Genomic DNA, 16,443 nt, shown 5'->3' with positions numbered 1-16,443 from the left:
ATCATTTAACGATATAGAAACCTATAAATTTAATACTTTTGCACATTAAAGAAACGAAGCCTAAAATTGATATACTTTAAAGGGAAATACTAGTGAGATAACAACGTTTATAATTTTTCTTGCGCCCCGAAATCCATTAAATTAAGATGATCATTTCTTTCAACGTATTTCTTAAATTTATCTCTAAGTTTGGTTCCCAAGTTATCATTTGGTATGCCCATGTTAAATATGTTTTTACGTGTATCATTCAAAATATGTTTAACTGTTCCATCGTTGTATGAAATATGTATATTAGAAAATGCGTTGTTGTACATAATACCATTGTAAATAAGCATATACTCATGGTTATTATTAACAAAAGTCATTGAAATCATTGTTCCATTTTTACATTTATATTTTAAAGAAAAAAACATAGCAAATAAGCTTAAAAAAATAAATCGGAAGATAATCGACATAAAACTCTACGTGACGTTTTATTTGCTTCTAAGATGTTCTAATTACAAAAATTTATTCCCAAGTACTTTAAACTATAGAAAGCAATAGACTGATGCGCAGTATAGGTTATGTTTCTTATTGAATATTACTTAAATATTATTTTAGATCCAAATCACATACAGTCTGTTTTAATATAATTAAATAGTTCAACTAAAATTATTTATATGTAAGGAAATAGAAGAATAATTATATAATTATGCATCCTCACGAAACTATGGATGACTTTACAGAAATGAATTAGGCTTTCCTTCAAGTTTATTTAATAATATTTATACACAATTTCAATTTGCGTGTCGAACAATAAAATACGTTCTCTCAGAATTATTTAATGGAAAACTTCGTTGCGTAATTAACAAGAGATCTGTAATGGACATACGCAATAGCTTTAAACTACCGAATTTGTGGCGCCATCTCTCCGAAAAGTGCGGAAACTGGTCGCGCGCCGTTACCGACGGCAAAGTGAACTACCGATCGACTGGTGGCGCCATCTCTCCGAAAAGTGCTCAAACTGGTCGCGCACCGTTATCGACAGCGAAGTGAACTAGTGCGCTCGTGGCGCCATCTCTGTGGCGACGGCGGAAACTATTGCGCCCGTTAGTTCAACGCTTTCCCGAGAGATAGCGCCACTTCGAACAAATTCGCGCGGTAAATTTAAAAGAATTAAGGTTACTTAGCCTGAAGCAAATTAGAAAGGAATATCATTGTAAAATTCATTCTGGCTTGTGCTGAATTCTTTTATTTCTGGCAGTAATTTACTACAGCGGGCAGTGTTGAAATCGATTGCGTAACGACTAAATCTGTGTAAAAGCTCTCGCGAGCGCGGATTATATTATGGACAAATCACATTGTACACGTCTATGTATCGTTCGTGCGTACTTCATTTAATGATACAAGAAGTATTACTATTACAGAGGTTCGGTATAAAAATACTATTAGCCGTAACAACAGTTTACATTGTGATTCGTGTAGCAGAGATTAAATTATTCATATTTTTGGCACTCGAATAATCTATTTTTCATTATGCCGCGTTTCTCTTGAACTGAACTAACGTATGAAATCGACTTTATCATCGAACTTTATTCTCCATTCTTCTTTGAACTTTCAAATTAAAGGTCAAATTTGAACGAGCAATACAAAAATAATAACTATCGATTGTAACTATAACCTTGTTTTCAAATGATAAATATATATCGTACACTTGTGATGCCATTTTACTTTCATATTCCATCGTTAATTATAAATATCGATAAATGAAAGTAACGCAGCAAATGAAATAAGTTGTATTCATTTATTGTCCCAATTATTGTACAGAAAGAACAGTTATAAACGAAGAAGGATATTATTGTTAATAACCGCTGTATTTGAAGAAACGAGAGGTATCGATAATCAGAATCGATAGTGGGGAGTTTGAAAAAAAATCGGCAAGTAGGATGTTCTTTGGAAGGGATGAGGGGACGGTGGCCAAGAGGCTCACATCAAAATGGCCGCATTTTAGTCTACAGACGATTTTTCTTTACTGTTTGCCAATAGCCGCATAAAGGGCCTGGCAGTGTTCCTTAAGGTGGCAGATCTGCCTTGCCGGAAATTTCGCTGTTGAATAATCTGATAATTTTCGTGAAATAGAACAAACTTCGGTAAGAAAATTCAACCGCATAGTACTGCTGCCAAATAGCCGGGCCAAGCCCATTGTCTATTGACTAGTCCGTTTAAAGGAAAGATCATCCCCTTTCCCTTAATTAACATTGTTACCTGTCTTGATTGCGCACGTATTTTTCAAATCCAACTCGTCCTATGAATAATACAACTGCCACACGTATTTGATGGTATTGTCAAATGGAATATCTAACTTATAAATATTATTTTTAAAACTGTACAGTCATTTATCTGCAATAAATTAGTTTATCATAGATAATTATGTATATTGTTCGTAAAAAATTGCTCTTATAAATTTGTTGTCTAATGTATGGGTAAGTTGGTATTTTAATTTTAGAGAAGATTTTAGTAAAAATATGTCATCTAAAAATTAACAGATACGTAGTTAAAGTTTTCCATTTTGATTGCTTTCGCGTAGCATTTTTTTATTGGATATTCTTATTATTTTCAGGTTTCGCATAATTTTCCGCAAGATGTTACGTCATCAACATCATACAATGCAAAATCAACTCAGAGATCACAACAGGTTTGTAATCTTAAATAGAAGTATTTAACGTATAATCGGATACTTTTACCTTGGGAATAATACAGTATGAAATATTTATCAAGCGCTTTATACTTCATTTTTCATCTCATTTTGTGCTCCATTAGAATGGGTGGTCCGATGCGTCCCATGCAGCAGGCTAATATGGCCCCTTTACATCAGCCTCAGCATCCGATACCGCATCGGAATCCACATCAACAAATACTGTCCATGCCCCCCCATCAACAACACATTCATCATATGCAACACCCTGGACCACCACATGGAAATCCAAGGCAACCAATGTTGATGGGCATGAATGCACATAACACGAACGGTAATGCTGAATAAATTGAAGTCCATCCTTCGTAGATTAATAGTTCATTTCCGAAACTGGAAGGGTAACTCGGTTCGCCTCTTCTTAGGTACCATGGTTAGCGTCAGTCTAAAGGATCAAGCTAGCACTGTCTCTGTGACTCTACAAAATCCAAATATACAACCACCGCAGTATTCTCAGCAGCAAAATAGTCAACAAAATCCACCACCACCACAGCAGCATATTCAGCAACAAAGTATGGAACCAAATAAACCAGCTGTGAATGATGCGAACAATGGAGAGTCCAGAGATCAGAGTCCGCCTACTCAAAATCACGTTAACGTGACTGATTCAGCTTTGGCAAACATGAAAGAAAAAACACCAATGTGCTTATTGAATGAGTTAGCACGTTTTAATAAGATTCAGCATCAGTATAGGTTGACCAATGAACAAGGACCAGCGCACAAAAAACGATTTACGGTTACGCTAAAGTTAGGGGATGAAGAATACGTTGCTGAGGGTCCTAGCATAAAGAAGGCTCAGCACAGCGCTGCGACTGAAGCATTAACGAAGACCTGGTACCAGCGGCCCCCGCCGAAACCTACAAAGGCTATGAGAGTTGGACATCCCGGGAAATGCTTCAGCGGTCCTGGTAATTGCTCATTATCTTCTTAGTGATGGTAAAAAATATTAATGTATCGACAAATTTTAGGAAATCTACCACCAACTGTTGAATTAAATGCTTTGGCTATGAAAAGAGGTGAAGCTACTATCTACACTTTCAGACAAGCTCCACCAGCAGGATTACACCAATATGTTACAAATAGCTTAGGACATTTCCCTCGAATATTTAATCCACGTTTTCCTACATATAATCGTGGTTTTCAAGCGGAGCATCAATTGTATCTTGTATCTTTGAAAGTAGTGTCTAAGGTTGTATCTTGAGAAAGTAAAAGGAGATATAATTGCTACTCTGAAAGAGATATTTTCAGATTTTATTAATCATATTAATTTGCAGGAAGGAGAACGTGAGTTTATTGGCAGAGGTCTGACAGGGCAGGCAGCACGACACGACGCAGCGAGTAAAGCTTTAGAACTGTTACGCCAATTACCACTGCCAGAGGAAGTAGCAAATACTTGCAATACTGGCGAGAATGGTACATTAGGTGAAGCTAAAGATCCGATTGCAGAACTGAAGAGTCCTGTGTCGTTGGTTCACGAGAAAGCGTTGAAACGTGGTTTACCTGTTATTTTCGAAGTTGTATCGGAAATTGGTAAGCCTCATATTCGAACATTCAGAACAAAGTGTACCGTCGGAGATAAAGTTACATTGGGAGAAGGTCCTTCAAAGAAAGTAAGTTTCTTATATTTAAAATATAACGCGTGCTGTACTCAATTTTTTTTTTTACGGTGAAATGAAAAAAAAGAAGTGCACGTTACAATGTACAGGTATCAAAAAGACACGCAGCGGAGTTCATGTTGGAAGAACTTAATCGTTTGCCACCGTTACCTGAAACCATCCAAAATCGTTTAGTACGAGTAAAACGCAAACCACCGGCAACGAAAAAGAAGTCGCGCAATCTTATAAAAGTTTATCAAGAGCCACGCTCCGAATCGGACGCTGCGGAGGAAGTTAATCCAGTTTCGCGTCTGGTTCAAATACAGCAGGCTAAACGAGAGAAGGAACCGGTCTATAATTTGATTGAAGAAAAGGGTGCACCGAGACGAAGAGAATTTGTGATGGAGGTCACTATGGGACAGCATTCTGCTCAGGGTTTGGGTCCAAACAAGAAATTAGCTAAGAGAGCTGCAGCAGAGGCCCTTTTAGCGCAACTAGGTTACAGTAAGCCTCAGCCACAACCTACAAAGCCATCGATTAAAACAGGAGATAGTGATAATACTGAACAAAAGCCAAGGAAAGTGACTTTCTTAGAAGATGAGCAGATCAATGAAACTCAATCTCATCCACCAGTGGGAGGTGAGATTTATACAAATGGTACAACATTCGTTGCATGTATTATACATTATGGATAAAAAATTGTATCAATTTTAATCAGGAACTATCGGACGTCAGTTGGTACCTGGACTTTTATTAGTGGATGCAGGTCAAGAGTCTAAATTAGGCAGCGGACCTAGCGTACAAATTGTTGCTGAAGAACTACGAGGACAACAGCAACAGAACCCGACCACTGTTTCTCCCAAAGATCAATTGAAGTATCTTTCGCAGTTGTTCAACTTTAGCGTGGAATTCAATGATTTTCCGAAGGTAACGATATTATAGTACTATGCAAATCTTTTTTTCTGTCATGTCTCTAAAAGGAAAGGTACAACTTGGCCAACAACGACAAATTAATAATTTCAGGGAGCTGTGAATAAGGAGTATCTATCGCTTGTAACATTAAGTACAGATCCACCACAAGTTTGTCATGGCAATGGGCCGACGAGGACCGCAAGCCGTAATCAAGCAGCATTGAAAGCTTTATGTACTTTAAGTAAACTGGGTCTCGATAATGCATCCAACTCGCAAACAAAAAAAGATAAAGGTGCGTCTGGAGATGGAATACACATTAGCATTCAAGTTAAAAACAATATAATGGATGGAGCTATTGATAAGTAATTACGTAGCATTTAAGGTATACTTGATAAGTTCAATTTACATTGCCCTTTTAAGGCATTGCAAAGGACAATTAATTTAAGGATATTTCATAAAGTCATTGATGTGAACAAGATACGTTTGAAAGCAAATCTTTATTGAAAGAAATGATTTTATTGTAGGTTTAATATTAATAATAAGCATTAATGTTAAATCTTAACATGACATTTTTTTGAAACTAATGAACAAATTTTTAAGATTAATGATTTAATTGAATTTTCCTTAATTTATTATATACAGACACGAATATCAGTGTTCCGCTCTATTATCATGTGTTTCTAATATTTTTGTCGTTATATATAGTATATATATATGTCAGGATTGTCAGTTTTTATATTTATTAGTGTATACCTTGCTTTTAGGTACTCTCTTTAAATTATTTTTTTTACCTAAGCTAATCATGTGTTTTATTTTTATTAATGTATTTACATATATTACAGTTGTTGAATGAACTAATCGGAGGGAAAATGACTCTTCTCAATCTATCTCTCTGGGCCTTATTACACGGTAACTTCAAATATTTAATCACCGATGACTCTCGATCTTCATACATTACGCCATTGCTTCTTTAACTTAGTGGATCGCGGATTTTGAAGATCAGTAGCTTTTTATGAAGGATCAATCTTTTGCAGTGCCTTAATCGCATCAAGAAATTGTTCAAGCACCAATAAATGATGAATTATTAACGTACAGAAATCTTTCCCTCTTTTTTTCAGAGAAGCCTTTGATTGGTAGTTTACAGGCATGGTATAAAGCGTAAGACTTTGGTATGCGGTTACACAGTGGGGTATATGACTTGAACAACTGTTTTGAAATAAAGGTCTTATTGGTGCTTGATCAAGATTGTGATCCTAACATTGGTCATCGATTCTATTATATTTATTGTAACAATTTCATTGATAGGACCACAATCGTGAAATTTAAAAAACTGTTTAGAAATTGTAAATGAAATGGTCATTTTCCAGAGAGTCATGGTTCATGATCATGAAAACATTTGTAAAAATGTTTAAGCAACAAATACTGAAATCTGAGATGAAATGCGGCCATCTCTTAATTTCTCTATTTAATCCTTGGCTTTCTCATACTCGCGAATAAAAAAATCTAATTATGTCTTATTACCTAATAGAAGCGCGTATCAAATCAGTGAAATAAACTCATGGATCTTAATTTATGCGGATCTAAGGATGACTACGCAACTGTCATCAGCATATTTCATAAGAATCTGTCGCCGTTTTGTTGATCAAAGCGGAATCTTTTCTTAACAATGGTTCAGTTTGCAATTACGTATAATTGATACGAAACAAAAGCGCATTTCTTCAAAAATGAAATTCGGCTAGAGTTTTTAAGGAGTTACGTATATTGTTGTAAGTGTCTCCAACTAAATAATCTCAATTCTGATTGTAACGATAACATTCGTGTGAATAAAATGATGTTTAGAGTTCGTGCTACTTTATTAAGTCGCTAATGTTATGCTGATTTACAAGATCTAAATATAAATGGATTGTGAGAAAAAAGAAAATCGGTACACGATTAGAAACGGTTGGGGACTCTTCAAGCGTACTCGACTATTCTACGAGTTTCCATTTTCAAATTTACAAAACTGAAGAAAGGTAATCTGATATACTCATATTATTGCCCCAATTTGCTTTTCCTTGGGGCCTAGAAGCACTCTGGGGTTATTATTCGTGTTTTGCAAGATATTGAGAAGTAAAGGACATTCTAATTTTCATACATCCGTTATCTAGTAAGAAAGCGATAGATGATCTGGATGTATCGGAAATTGTAGTTAAGATGGTAATAATTCAAAATTTGTGTCTCAAGCGTTGTGATCATTAATGAAATACGTTTGATTTAATCCTAATGATGAGCCCGATCAGCTAACACTTGAGGTACAACGTTGTTGAATTTTGTCTTATTGCCAAAAGTTTGTAACGATACTAAAGGTAATGAGGAAGAAAAGAGTATCTAATAATGAATGAAGATAATGTCGAGAAATAGACATACGTCTGTCTACGTAACAGAACAATGTAATACCGTGTTTCTCGCGTAAAGACTTATCTTATATTCATTATTCTCATTGCATTATTTAATAGGTTTCTTGAATGTTAATGAGTTATTAAAACAAACAAAAAAGGGAAACATACCGAAAATAGGAGGAAAGGAGGATTGCCTTATGTCATTCACAATACTTTTTTCTTTCAGATAACCTTTCGTAACGCGATACCTTCCGAATAATTTATAGGTCACTCGAGGACGAATTTAATGAATGTTCCTTTTTCTGAGATATCGCTTTATAGATGGGCCTTCCTTCTTCACGTAGGATTCACTGTTCCAAAAAAAAAAAAAAAAAAAAAAAAAAAAATGAAAAGAAAATAAGGATGAAAAAGACTTGTAATGACTACTTTGTTACATAGTTTTTTTCAATGAAAAAAAAGAAAAGAGAGAAACATGAATCCTACGAAAGTGTACCCCTCTTGCAGGACCTATTTTATCCGCGTAAACTGTAATACAATAGTTAATCGTAACAATAAATGAATAAAGTATTAATTACTAAGATGTATGAAGTGGATGTATCTCGACGGAATACAAAGATAAATGTGATTCCGAGGGATAACGCGGATGCATTAGAATAAAAGGACACATTCTAAATAGTTCTTATTTGATCAGTAATGCTTTCCTTTTAAATCTGTAACTCTCTACCGGACTGTTGTATTGTGGACATGAAAGTCCATGTACCCAATTAGCATTAAACTGTAAATTATTGAATCATAGCAACATAGATATTTTTTCTTGTGTTTCGATTTATTGGTAAATAAATGCACAAAAATTCCAATTCATAGTAATTTTTTTTTTGTATTCGAATAATTAAAACGTTCTCTTTAATTTTAGTAGAAAAAGACGAGGTTGGAGTTATTTTCTTTTTCTTATTCGTTTCCTAAGAGGGTATAGCAGAAAAAGTAAGGGAAAGTGATTAAAGAAATAGATTATGGCAGTAGAGATTTTACACAATAAAGTTTTACATGCAGAAAAGTTGTCAACACCTTTTTCAAAAAATTATTATATATATTATTTATTTAAATTTTATCAGTTTGTACTTGACATCAATACACAATTGTGGCAATGTTAACAAAGCATTATTTTTACCTTTTGTTGGTTTAAACTTCTCTGTCTCGTATGCTTTAAATTTAAACTATAGGTATATCGATTAATCGGAATCGATAGCAAAGATCGATTCTTAATGTCACTCTAATTCTAACGACAATATTGATCAAACACAAATGTTATAGGTTATGTTCACCATTTAAGTTATTTAGCAAATCAAATTCCCCCAAAAAGATGCCGTTTTAAACTGTACATATTTTTTTGTTCCTCGAGTAATATAAAGTGCTATGTGGAATTTATCATACAAAAAATAAAATCACTTAAAACATGTAACATCTCAATGTAAACCTCATGTTGTAGAATGAAAGGTTAAGACCGGGTAAAAACAAAAGTAACAATTTTGTTGAACTTCGCCAGAATTTGCATGTTTAACAAAAAATAGTAATTAAAAAGAATTTTGTACGAAATTGACAACAGAAAAATAAGCAAGTGAACATGTTTAAGAATACCTTTCAAAGTGGATTTTTATCTATCTTGTATAGCATTGGTAGCAAGCCACTACAAATTTGGGATAAAAAAGTAAGAAACGGACATATAAAACGAATTACAGACAACGATATACAAAGTTTAGTGTTAGAAATATTGGGCAGTAATGTCAGTACTACATACATTACGTGTCCAGCAGATCCTAGAAAAACTTTAGGTATAAAATTGCCATTTCTAGTGATGATAATAAAAAATTTAAAGAAGTATTTTACATTCGAAGTTCAGGTAAGAAAATGTTTCATTAGACGTTTATTAAAAGAATGTGTTAAGGGACAATAAATGATCGTAAATGCTTAACTGTAGGTAATTGACGACAAGAATGTACGCCGTAGATTTCGTGCTAGCAATTATCAATCTACAACTAGAGTGAAACCATTTATTTGTACAATGCCGATGAGACTGGATGACGGATGGAATCAGATACAATTTAATCTGGCTGACTTTACTAGACGTGCATATGGAACAAATTATGTGGAAACATTAAGAGTTCAAATTCATGCAAACTGTAGAATACGAAGAGTATATTTTTCCGACAGACTATATTCCGAAGATGAATTACCAGCAGAATTCAAGTTATTCCTGCCAATTCAGAATAAGGCAAAATGTTAAGTTAGTGCAAATTTCACAACACTGCAGAGATGTTTAAAAAAAAAAGAAAAGAATAAACCACAAATGTTCATAAATTAAACAATTTTGATTTTCATTTATAATTTGTATAGTTATTTAATGAATGTATATTTAATATATTGACAAATTATTTCATATTCTCCATTGATAATTGATAACATATATATTCCCATTAAATATATTCCACTCTTCACACACGCTCTTGTTTTAAATATTTATAATATTCGTATTAGATATGTACAAAGCACTTGTTCCGTTTATGTTCGTATAAAATTTATATGTGGTCAATTAATTTGAATGTATTTTTTATTCAATAAAAAGTTAATTTATTCGATACTCGTTCTTTTTGCGCGAAACGATTTTACATATTATTATTGAAATAAAATGATACAAAGTCTATTTGTTCTTAATCTTGAATCAGAATTAAAGAAATATTTTTTATTCGTAATGAAAAATACAATCTATTGACAGCAATTTAATGAAAAGTATGTACATCAGATGTTAATAAAACGCGGATAATCGAGCTTTAAATAACAACAGATCACATACGTACATTAAAGATCGTAGAGGACAAGATAGCAGTTGTATATAGTTGGGAAGTGTATTAATTGCTAATTATTAAGTATTGATTTTTTTAAATGGGGACGTAGCATATCCAAGGGGGAGGCTGTTCGTTCGCAAGTACCTGGAACTATTTTCCGCAACGACAAAAACGACTACATTTATCCCCTCCCACCGTAGGCGTAGTAATACATGGCCGGAAAAACGGCGGGAAAGTTCGGAAAAGTTATTATCAAATACGCGAAACTGGAGTAACATCTGGCAAATATATCGATCGAGATCTATTTCTCGTATGATAAACTAGCAGTTTTACAAACGTATTAGATATAAAATAACTGAAATAAATTAGCCGCGAGGAAAATAAAAAATACAAACGAACGAGTGAAAGAAGATGGCGGACCAATTAAGAGTACAGCGCTGATACATTTTATTCTTTATTTCTAGCAAGGGGTAGTATATTTTAGAGGTACGAATCCATGGATTTCACGTAAAATCCTTAATTCCTCCGTGGATGACGAATGAATGATATAAAAAACTGATTACAGACTGCTAATGTGCTAATATCATTTAATAGGACCGGAATCCATAAATAAAACAATTGGTTATATACATATGTTTTTCAAATCGACGAATGCTATTATATATTTTGTATTGAGCACTCGTTTCGGGAGAGACGCCGACGCCCGGCGCCGACGTCGTTTTTAAAGCATCATCGTTGTGCCGGAGTAATCTCACCCAATCCGGGAGACTCATAAGTAAAAAAAAATCGTTAGAATAATCAACCCTCTCAGACACGCTGACACGTCGTAAAGATGCATCGCTGAAAGTTTTATATCGGGCATTTCCGACGTTTTTTCACATCAAGGTGCTAAGATAACGAAAGGGAGGGAAAGTAACAATAAGCAATGAATTTAACATCGTGAAACAGGACCGCGTGAAATCGTTTAGTATAAATCATATTTTGAAACGTGCTTGTATATAGAAATAGTGGGGAAAAAAAAGAAACATCCTTAGCGTGGGTGATACTTCGTCATTTTTTTTTTCCTCTTCGTTTTGAAATGGGTACGGCGGGTCGCGATTTTGAGCGCGATGGGGAAGACGAGTTTCACTGCCGAATTTGTGCTAGTGACATACCAGGAAACGACGGGGTCCACATTTTCGCTGAGGATGGTAGACGGCACTACTTGCAAACCAAAATACGAAAATATCTGTACATCTTGGTAAGTCTAGTGCCGCTCCATGTGAATTACCGCGAACGCTATATGCGCGCCTACATATATACACAGCTAAACTGACGTGTATATGTCTGCAGCGCATGTGTGTGTCTATGTGCATATATGCGTGAATGTGAATTTTTTTGAAAAACTCCACTTAGTGCCTCGTTACTGATGTTTCGCGCTCAATCCTGTTCGTGCCCCCTTTTCTACATCCACGAAGGAACACATGTGGATTTACCATCAGAATTTAAGAATTGCCAAACGTTTTTAATGTTTTACAGGATCCCATACTTCGATACGAATAAAATTTTATTCATTTATATATGTATATATATATATATATTATTTAAAATAAATAATAATCGTTAAGCTCGTGTGAAAACTACCACACTACGAAATCACATTGTGCTTGACAAAAAAATGCAATTTATGAAAGAAATTGATTACATTCCACGTATTCATGCGAGTTATTAAGAAAATTAACGTAATTAATTTTTACATATGCCTATTTAATTAAAAAACCAATCGAGTAATGAGATGTGAGTAATGAGATGGAAGAATCCATTTTGATGGGAATATAGAAGTGTTAAAAATTAGCATTTTATTGATTACAATAAGTATACTATATACGATATATAACTGGCGCATCTATAAATATAATTCAATATACCTAGTAAGGTAATTTATAAATAATATGTAGCGTTTCTTGACGAAGATTATAAGTAATGTGTTCAACATAATGTGAATATTAAGAGTAATTTTTTTTATGATTCAAATGGAAAAGATTAATTAATAATATAATTTAAAAAGAAGGTTACTTTTTTTTTGAGAAAAAAAATTTTGCAGTACCAAAAATTAAATAGCACGTAATAAATATAAAATATATAAAAAATATAAATTGTTTATAATTACATTTATTTATATTTTTATACACTCAAATTTTACCACTTTATTGGTTTTTATATTTAAATAAATAATTAAATATTAAATGCATATTTATCATTAATTTTGTATTACTATCTTTTTCATATGTTTTCATTGTACAGTAAGTTTTTTACTAATTACTATAATTTTAATATTTTCAAGGTCTCATCCGAAGATAAATTATCAAAGATGGTATGTGCCACATGTATTAAAAGATTAGAAAGCATTCATCGTTTCGCCATGATGGCGTATAGGACACAAGAGAAGTTAAAATCACAATTCTATAACAATATCGACAATACAAGTGCACAAGAAATAGAAATGGAAAGTGTTAAAGATATACAAGATACAACTAAGAGGATAGAGGATCGGGGATTGCTACATACAATATTAACAAAAGTAAATTATAATCATAATATGTTATATGTTACTTTATAGAAATATATATTCAATATAGATTATCCTTTAGGGAGCAATAGAAATTTTGGCTGAAGGTGAACCATTGGGACCATCAGAATTAATATCTCAAGAAGATAAATGTCATACTCCAAGTATGGAAGAGATGGAAGTCAAGGTAGATCCAATGTTATTTTTACAGTATGGCATGGAACATTCGGCATCAGAAACTTCAGAAGTATCTGACGTAGAAGAAAAGATAGCAAGAATAGACTCTCCAGAACCGTTACCATTAACAAATAAGTAAGAATATTAAATAACATTTACAGTTTTCTCCATATAACTGCATATTCATTAAATTTCATTTATTTTCTGAATAGAACTGATGAAATAAAAAAGGAAAAGAAAGAAGCTATTAATGATAGATCACAAGAAGATATCGAGGAATCAATTTCTAATGCATCAACAAAACCTCATGAATGTACAATATGTGCTCGATCTTTTATATCTCAAATAGGTCTACAAAATCACTTGTGGTCTCATTTGCCTAAAGACAAACGACTTGATGGAAAGCCTATTTTAAGATCCCAACAAGTGTATTCTACTAACGGTGTGCTTCATATGAATACTGACAACAATTTATCTGGAAATTTTATCTGTCCAATTTGTAGCAAAAAAATTTCTACTAAGGGAAATCTAAAAGTACATTTGGAAACTCATCGGCCTAAAGGGAAATATGGCTGTGACATATGTGGTAGAATGTGAGTGCTATCATTTAATTTCAATAGAAAATATCCCAGAAAGTAACTGTATTAATAAAAGAATGCTGATTCTATTTCAGCTTTAAAACACAGTCAAACTTATTCAGACATAAGGAGTACCATGGTGGCATACAATTTCCGTGCAACGTGTGCGGACGAGTTTATCCGACAAATTCTACGTTAAGAGCTCATAGTATAACGCACTCCGATTTGAGGCCGCATGCGTGTCCTCTTTGTGATAAAACTTTTAAGAGAAATCAGGATTTAAAGTTTCACATAAATCAACATACAGGTGCAAGGCCTTACCAATGTCCATACTGTCCAAAAGCTTTCGCGAGTTCTGGTAACTGTTTTTCGCATCGCAAGAGGATGCATCCTCGAGAAGTACATCGAGACAGACAAAGAGCAGCGGATTTAATGAGATGAACCATGGGTAGCCAATATGAGGAATGGTTTTAGACAAAAATCTAACAATTTTTAAAACAGAACAGCCGTATCAATGTGTATTAGCTATCATAATGAAAGAGAGATGAGCTTTAGTTTCGAATATTAATGGTGCTAACCTAATAAGCAACGGAAGTTTTGTATATTTTCAATTGAATTGTTTTAACTTAGCATTAGATACGTTATTGTTATTAACAAGTACTTAGTTGTTTGCTCTTATGGCGTAACTAGGTCATTTTTACATAAAATAGAAAAAATATATATATTTTTCTTAATTTTTTTATCTTATCGATGTTAATCTACTTCCATCGTTGTTGATAAATTTAGTAGTTATTGTTTATTGACTCGTATATAGTACAAGTGATAATAATAATAGGTTTTAAACTTTCTAGTCAAAATAAGAAATTTGTATTTTTTACTCATTTATCTACATTTAACTTGTATACATTTTCTTTATCTTTAAGGGTTGATGTTATATTTAGGTCACCTTTGTGTGTGATACCATTTCTTAGAAAGATTTTTACTATAAACAGAAGTTATTTTACATGATCTCTATCAAAAGTGTAATATTGATAATACTATACATTCGAGAAGCAGTATTATTTGAATAATTTTCAACTCAGTACAAATTGACCCATCGGTAATGAATATAATAAAGTATGAAGCTTTAAAATTAGAATTAAATCATATTTCTCATAATTTATGTAAAAACAAAATATGTAGCAGAGAAAGAAAGAAAATTAGTAAATATCTTTTAACTGTGATTTTTTATAATCAGCGGTTTCAGGGAATTTATTCCAATCCGATGGGTTAAGTACTATATATATATATATATACATATTGAATGTTGTAGATAAAAAATAGTAGCTGTAGCGCAACCTGATTATTTCTGTACGCTCAAAATTTGGTCTCCGACGAAGTATAATTTTTTTGTAACATTTTGAATACGAGTAAGGAATTTATAATATTTTTAAAAATCTTAAACGAGCATACTCCGAATATATTGTATATAATATTTTTACGCAACATTTATTTGATATTTGTTTCGAAAGACAAACGGTACAAAGAATTAATAATTAATGTTGAAATTATTTTATATTTATTTCACGGTCGATATGATATTAGAAGAGTAATTTTTAAAATTTTATTTTATTGCGTAAAATGTAAATGGATTTGAATAGTGACGAAAAAAAAGCACGTTATTTTGTCCATGTATAAAAAGAGCTGTGTAACAGCTAATATTTGATAAAATACTTATATTTATGACAAAACGATGAAAAATGACCAAAGAAGAAAAAAAAAGAATGATTTTGTAGTCCAAGGCATATTTTTAGCACAATATACGAACAACATCATCATTAAGTAACGTTAAGACTGTATACGAAATTCTGTGTCAAATTAGAGTAACACGTAACCGTAAGTGATTAGTATACGATTATCAATGGCTGTATGTCATAAAAGATGAGTCTACTTAGATTATCCAGAATACAATATTAACTGTAATGAGTAACGTAGAGGCTGTAGCGAACGTTAAAATGATCATAATGTTATTCTTTTAACCATAAGATGTACGACTAAAAGAAAAGAAGTAAATGTTAACTAAAGTCTGAGTAGCTTTTAGGGAAACTTTAGATAAGGATTTTTAGGGGGAGAGCCATGTAAATGTAGAGGATCATAGTTTGTGCTTCCGTACGTATCGTATACATTTGCACACGTGTTAGATAGTCCATAAAAGGGAGGATGAAGAATGTTCGATAATGGACAACCGCGGAAGAATGTACGAGATGACCGTTGCATAATTAACAAGTAGTATTTACGTGCGAAAAAAAGAACTGTGTGTAACCGCGTTGCTGCATTAGTATAGAAGGGTGGTCAAGCTTTCATCATAATAAAAATTAAATGGACCAAAGAAAAGTGTTATTATATTGTAATTAATATACTGAATTTAATTGAAACAAAATTTCAATACTCTTTGGCAGCGGATATTTAACTTCATGTTTATGTTTAGCCCTTAATTGCAAAATAAATGTTGCAGTAAGATATTTAGTAAAAAATAATTAATTAAAACGAAAGCTTTAATGTACGACCACTCAAGCTTATTTAGGGGCACGATTAAAGAGCTATGAATCATAATGGTATCACACAGAACACACGTTAATAAAAATCATTTCTTTACGTTATCTTTCGCTTCGGTTATGGTATTATATTGGCTGTAAATTATACCC

General features: G+C 32.9%; 3 protein-coding genes across 5 annotated transcripts; all 3 read left to right on the top strand.

The window, feature by feature from the left end:
* The first annotated feature begins 1,940 nt into the window (after positions 1-1,940).
* Positions 1,941-6,373, top strand: Stau (double-stranded RNA-binding protein Staufen). 3 transcript variants are annotated; one of them, XM_076897056.1, is made up of 10 exons: positions 1,941-2,129; positions 2,600-2,674; positions 2,800-3,008; positions 3,097-3,639; positions 3,700-3,920; positions 4,006-4,341; positions 4,437-4,965; positions 5,045-5,253; positions 5,350-5,600; positions 6,081-6,373. In XM_076897056.1, the coding sequence occupies exons 2-10, from the start codon at positions 2,622-2,624 to the stop codon at positions 6,085-6,087; spliced, it is 2,358 nt and encodes a 785-aa protein (XP_076753171.1). In that variant the 5' UTR covers positions 1,941-2,129; positions 2,600-2,621; the 3' UTR covers positions 6,088-6,373. The 3 variants fall into 3 exon arrangements, with proteins under 3 accessions (XP_076753171.1, XP_076753172.1, XP_076753173.1); XM_076897058.1 differs by having other exon boundaries at positions 1,942-2,129; positions 5,350-5,530; XM_076897057.1 differs by lacking the exon at positions 6,081-6,373 and having other exon boundaries at positions 5,350-6,023.
* Positions 6,374-8,894: 2,521 nt separating this feature from the next.
* On the top strand, positions 8,895-10,042 carry Bug22 (cilia- and flagella-associated protein 20). The gene is made up of 2 exons (XM_076896079.1): positions 8,895-9,513; positions 9,592-10,042. The coding sequence occupies exons 1-2, from the start codon at positions 9,238-9,240 to the stop codon at positions 9,895-9,897; spliced, it is 582 nt and encodes a 193-aa protein (XP_076752194.1). The 5' UTR covers positions 8,895-9,237; the 3' UTR covers positions 9,898-10,042.
* Positions 10,043-11,057: 1,015 nt separating this feature from the next.
* On the top strand, positions 11,058-15,285 carry LOC143424154 (uncharacterized). Its single transcript, XM_076896053.1, has 5 exons — positions 11,058-11,696; positions 12,780-13,016; positions 13,087-13,316; positions 13,394-13,774; positions 13,855-15,285. The coding sequence occupies exons 1-5, from the start codon at positions 11,535-11,537 to the stop codon at positions 14,198-14,200; spliced, it is 1,356 nt and encodes a 451-aa protein (XP_076752168.1). The 5' UTR covers positions 11,058-11,534; the 3' UTR covers positions 14,201-15,285.
* The last annotated feature ends 1,158 nt before the right edge of the window (positions 15,286-16,443 follow it).

The sequence above is a fragment of the Xylocopa sonorina genome, chromosome 6 (assembly GCF_050948175.1).
Source record: "Xylocopa sonorina isolate GNS202 chromosome 6, iyXylSono1_principal, whole genome shotgun sequence".
NCBI classification, from domain to species: Eukaryota; Metazoa; Arthropoda; class Insecta; order Hymenoptera; family Apidae; genus Xylocopa; species Xylocopa sonorina.
Note: the sequence above shows the minus strand (reverse complement) of the source record. Positions and strands in the feature narration are given on the sequence as shown.

Coding starts and splice junctions, on each gene's coding strand:
- LOC143424154 (XM_076896053.1), top strand. CDS start 11,535: ATGGGTACGGCGGGTCGCGATTTTGAGCGCGATGGGGAAGACGAGTTT. Junction 11,697..12,779: donor GAAAATATCTGTACATCTTG/GTAAGTCTAGTG, acceptor AATATTTTCAAG/GTCTCATCCGAAGATAAATT. Junction 13,017..13,086: donor TACATACAATATTAACAAAA/GTAAATTATAAT, acceptor ATTATCCTTTAG/GGAGCAATAGAAATTTTGGC.
- Stau (XM_076897056.1), top strand. CDS start 2,622: ATGTTACGTCATCAACATCATACAATGCAAAATCAACTCAGAGATCAC. Junction 3,009..3,096: donor GAATGCACATAACACGAACG/GTAATGCTGAAT, acceptor GCCTCTTCTTAG/GTACCATGGTTAGCGTCAGT. Junction 3,921..4,005: donor CTTTGAAAGTAGTGTCTAAG/GTTGTATCTTGA, acceptor ATTAATTTGCAG/GAAGGAGAACGTGAGTTTAT.
- Bug22 (XM_076896079.1), top strand. CDS start 9,238: ATGTTTAAGAATACCTTTCAAAGTGGATTTTTATCTATCTTGTATAGC. Junction 9,514..9,591: donor ATTTTACATTCGAAGTTCAG/GTAAGAAAATGT, acceptor GCTTAACTGTAG/GTAATTGACGACAAGAATGT.